Source organism: Jatropha curcas, chromosome 10, assembly GCF_041381405.1.
Source record: "Jatropha curcas cultivar XTBG-Jc1 chromosome 10, XTBG_Jcur_1.0, whole genome shotgun sequence".
Classification (NCBI taxonomy): Eukaryota; Viridiplantae; Streptophyta; class Magnoliopsida; order Malpighiales; family Euphorbiaceae; genus Jatropha; species Jatropha curcas.
Genome location: NC_143160.1, coordinates 23,375,463 through 23,380,573, shown reverse-complemented (window position 1 = coordinate 23,380,573; position 5,111 = coordinate 23,375,463). Strand labels below are relative to the sequence as shown.

The following is a 5,111-nucleotide window of genomic DNA, read 5'->3' as shown; positions in this document are numbered from 1 at the left end:
CTCTTAATAAAACATTATTCTCTTGTATACTTTTTGCTGACTAGTGGTTACATCTCATATTTGCATTAAAATGTCATTTGAAAATTTAAAATTTTGGTTAACAATATTTTAGGTAAATAAATATTATTTTTATTAAAATAATTAGGTAACCCGGTGGACTCTTAATAAAACATTATTCTCTTGTATACTTTTTGCTGATTAGTGGTCACATCCCATATTTGCATTAAAAGGTCATTTGAAAATTTAAAATTTTTATTTTGTATTGAAACCACCAGTTGAATTGCTAGTCTCAATACAAAATAAAAATTATTGTTTATTCATGTAATCACTTTTTATTAACTATTTGTCAGTACAGAGTTACTTTTTCTATTGCATTAAAACTGTTAACTGAGTTTGTGGTTTTAGGGTAACACTTTCTCTCCATGGCAAGACAAATATTAAATTGGTAAATAGTTTTGATTTGACATTAGATCGAAAAATAATTTTTTGAAACTCATTATTTTTGTCTCAATCTCTTATAAAAAAATTATTTTTGTCAAAATTCCGTCTTTCATGGGAGAAATACGAAGAAAGAAAGAAACGTTGTTTTTTTCCCTTACTTTTTCATTGTTCGGATTTGGATACTAAAATAACAAGAAAAAAGAATAAAAATGTATATCCCTTTATTCTTTTAAATTGTCTTTTGTTTCCTCTCAATTTGGAAAGAGACGGACAAGCACATTTAATGAAACTTTTATTTTCCAGCGTACCCTTCAAATCCAACAAACAAATTAGATATACATAAAAATGTTCACCAAATTAGTAAATTACTTGCAAATAATATGCAATACCCAGTCTAATGGCAAGGGTGATGTCCTGAGACCTCTTGGTTCCAGATTAATAATTAATTATTTCCTCCTGTACTGGGTTGTCTTGCAAAAAAAAAAAAAAAACATTTCCTTGAAAGGAAGAAACCAACTTCATTTTTCCTTTTTGAAAGGATAACTACGATTTTAAACCCAATAAGTAATAAAGACTTCTTATATTAGACTAAACTCCTTTCTTTTCCCTCCCCGTGTTAAAGAAGAGGCTTCCGTCTTCCGAGCATTTTGTCTTCCACTTTTGCCTTTTAGTTGCAGTTGTAAGGAATCGAACGCTCCGCAGCAGAGAAAAATGGCGTTCCAGAAGATTAAGGTCGCCAATCCCATCGTTGAGATGGACGGTGGGTCTCTTCCAATCTTAAATTCTTCTAATTTCAATTTTTCCTTTCTCTTTTACTCTTTTTCTTATCCCATGATCCCTCATATTTATACTCTGTCAGTTCACTTGATCACTTCGTAATTTTGATCTTATATATATTTTCAGATATCTTTGGAAGCTTTTCTTTTTGAATTGGGTATGACTAATGAGTTCTTTTTCTCATTCTTTCTGATGCAGGAGATGAAATGACTAGAATTATTTGGAAATCTATTAAAGATAAGGTTTCTTCTATCTTTTCTTATTTTTTGTTTGAACAATTCAATGATACAATATTCTTTTTATAATTTCTTTTCTTGTCTGTTGGCAATTTACAGCTTATTTTCCCATTTTTGGATTTGGATATAAAGTATTTTGATCTTGGACTCTCCAATCGAGATGCTACTGATGATAAAATCACCATAGAAAGTGCTGAAGCCACTCTTAAGTATGTGCTGAATCCAACTTCTCTTTGTTTCTATGACTTGTCCATGACAAATAAATGAATAAGTTCTTTAAAATTGCTTATTTTCTGCATAATGACTGTTGATTTGCTATGTGCATTACCTTCTCAGAATCATACTATTACTTGTCTGCCTTTTTCCCCTGCAATTTTAGGTACAATGTGGCAATTAAGTGTGCAACAATTACTCCAGGTATAAAATTTCTTATAGGAATTATGTACATAATTATTAGTGAATATTTCCAAAATTTTTGTAATCTTGGTTTGCTATCTTGTAGATGAAGCTCGTGTCAAGGAGTTTAACTTGAAAAGAATGTGGAAGAGTCCAAATGGGACTATTCGCAACATTTTAAATGGTAAATATACGATTTTTTATTCCCTCAAGCATGTTCCACGTTTGCTTAATCTCTTTATCTATGTGGTTATTTGCTTGGCCTCTTATTATTTATTTATTTGGTTATACTATCAGGTACTGTTTTTCGAGAACCAATCATATGCAAAAACATTCCGCGTCTTATTCCAGGTTTGCATTGATTTATTGATATTCTGTTTGATTCTTTGTCATTGAAAAGAATGGAGTAATGTATACTGTTGTTTTTTACAGGTTGGACCAAGCCAATTTGCATTGGAAGGCATGCTTTCGGTGACCAGTACCGAGCAACTGACACGGTTATAAAAGGATCAGGCAAACTTAAGCTGGTTTTTGGTAAAGATGACATTCGTGCATCAAATTTAGCTTCTTTCTCCCTCCCTCTCTCTTGTAATGTTTTTGTATATCATTGTCTGAAGGCAATAAAAACTTCTGCAGTACCAGAAGGACATGGTGAGAAGACAGAATTTGAGGTTTTCAAGTTCACTGGGGCTGGAGGTGTGGCATTGTCCATGTATAACACTGATGAGGTTCTCATCCTTCCCCCTTATTAATGTTTACAATAGATCCAATATTGTTGCTAGAAATTAATTGTAACTGTTATATTTTTATCTAACTTGCAATACAGTCCATACATGCATTTGCTGAGTCTTCAATGAACACTGCTTATGAGAAGAAGTTGCCCCTTTATCTTAGCACAAAAAATACAATTCTTAAACAATATGATGGAAGGTACTTCCTTACCTTGATTGGCTTTCTCCTCAAAGTTGCTTTTCTGTGTTTCCTTAGTAAGTTTCTGCTTATGGTGCTAATAATATGCACGATTGAAGTTTATGTCCAATACATAATCAGAGAGAGGTTATACCTAGGAATATCTTCCACAGCAAAAGGATATTTGATTATGCTCATGGCACCAGACTTTTCTTTCCTTCCTCTGCATGTACATCACATATCTGTTACTCATAACCTTGGTGCTTCACTTCTTTTGACTCTTCTTGAAGGTTCAAGGACATATTTCAGGAAGTTTATGAAACCCGATGGAGATCCAAGTTTGAGGCTGTTGGAATATGGTGAGTATTTTCTACATAACTTGTTGGTTGGTTTGGCCAGTTTCAGCAATATATGGTTGTCTTATATTTGCTGATTTCTAGGTATGAACATCGTCTCATTGATGATATGGTTGCTTATGCCCTTAAAAGTGAAGGAGGTTATGTATGGGCGTGTAAAAATTATGATGGAGATGTTCAGAGTGATTTCTTAGCCCAAGGTTCGTATCTGTACGTGTAGCCTGAGCAATGATGTGGACGTCATATTTTGCCTTTTTTTATTGGTTGTTTTTGTTGAAGTTAATGGAAAAGGTGCTTGTTGAGTGGCTGTTGTTGCCTAGAAATTTAACACTTCTGATTATATTCCTTGAACATATGTGTTATTCATTGGCTCAGGATTCGGTTCTCTTGGACTTATGACATCTATACTGGTATAAATGCTGTGTTCAGTATTGTCTTTTCTCATAAGTATTCCTTGTTTTCACTCTCTTACCATTATTCCTTGAAATATGGGTTCTAGGTGTGCCCTGATGGAAAAACTATTGAAGCTGAAGCGGCCCATGGCACTGTTACCCGCCATTACAGGGTTTATCAGAAAGGAGGAGAAACTAGTACAAACAGCATAGCATCAATATTTGCTTGGTCACGAGGTCTTGCACATAGGTATAACATTAATGCTGTGTGCTTAATATTATAGTCGGAGCTTGAAAATCTTCAAGAATGCAATTTTCGGGGTATTTTGAAGCCTCAAATGACCGTCAATAATTATATCTTCAGGGCAAAGTTGGATGGTAATGCCAGACTATTGGATTTTACTGCCAAACTGGAAGCGGCTTGTGTTGGAACTGTTGAATCAGGAAAGATGACCAAGGACCTTGCACTACTTATCCATGGGCCTAAGTAAGGAATCACAAAAGGCCAAGTCTTCTTAGACCTTTGCTGTTTCTCTTTGAGTTACACAGATGAAAATGTTTTATCTTTTTATAGGGTTACAAGGGCTCAGTATCTGAATACAGAGGAGTTCATCGATTCTGTGGCTGAGGAGCTGAGGGTAAGATTGAGTACCAAAGCGAAGTTGTAAACTCTGGGGTTGGCGCTTCACAATGTGCATGCACAAGTTTGGTTCAACTCAAATATGGTATATATTGGAATAATGTTTACCTGTCCTTTTTATTTATTCTTCTTGATAATTCAGTTCCATGTTTCATGTTGGTTTAGAGAGGGAAGTATAATGAGCCAACAATTAAAATTTTTACAGAAACTTGAATAATGATAATTTGAGGAATGGATAATTTTCTCAGTTTTAATGTTGGATTGTCTAAGGTCTAATGTTTGTTGCAATGGATTTACATTTGGACATATATAGAGATCTGAAGGGCACGGCAAAGTAGTAGATAATGGCATCCCTTTATTGAATCTATATATATATATATATATATATATATGTGTGTGTGTGTGTGTGTGTGTGTGTACATACTCCTTCCGCCCCACCCTTGAAAAGATAGTTCATTTTTTTTCACACAAATTAAGAAATAGAAGTTATTATGGTTAGTGGACAATTTTATTACCATAACTTTCCTATTATATACATCTTAAATAACACATTACCAATTATCATATTGAAATAATAAAAATCGAATTGTTTTTAGTGAGAGTGATTAATATTGATCACTTTTTAAAATTCAAGAGGAAAAAAAATAGGAGAATAAAGCTATTTATTGAATACCATATGAATTTGAAGTAAGATAGACTTGAGAAAAGTAATGAATTAATGAGAACTAATGAAAATAAGATAAAACTTAGTATGGTTGAAATAGACAATTCAAAGATTAATTATAATGTTAAAAAAAAAAAAAAAAAAAAGTAAGTGGACTATTTTGGGATAGGCCAAAATGAAAAGATGAAAAGAGAGATTATATGTTTGGGGCGAAGAGAGTATAATTTGAATTGGTAAATTCTACGATGACTTCAAACTTTGCCATTTTGAAAAAAAAAAAAAAAGAAAAGAAAGAAAACC

The 5,111-nt window shown here is 33.0% G+C and overlaps 1 protein-coding gene across 1 annotated transcript; it reads left to right on the top strand.

Annotated features, from left to right (window-relative positions):
* The first annotated feature begins 916 nt into the window (after window positions 1–916).
* LOC105632404 (isocitrate dehydrogenase [NADP]) lies at window positions 917–4,401 on the top strand. The gene is made up of 15 exons (XM_012214779.4): window positions 917–1,201; window positions 1,417–1,460; window positions 1,554–1,663; window positions 1,834–1,871; window positions 1,957–2,034; window positions 2,148–2,201; window positions 2,283–2,384; window positions 2,487–2,578; window positions 2,677–2,780; window positions 3,050–3,118; window positions 3,200–3,315; window positions 3,491–3,525; window positions 3,615–3,757; window positions 3,872–3,994; window positions 4,082–4,401. The coding sequence occupies exons 1-15, from the start codon at window positions 1,153–1,155 to the stop codon at window positions 4,173–4,175; spliced, it is 1,251 nt and encodes a 416-aa protein (XP_012070169.1). The 5' UTR covers window positions 917–1,152; the 3' UTR covers window positions 4,176–4,401.
* Window positions 4,402–5,111: the final 710 nt, after the last annotated feature.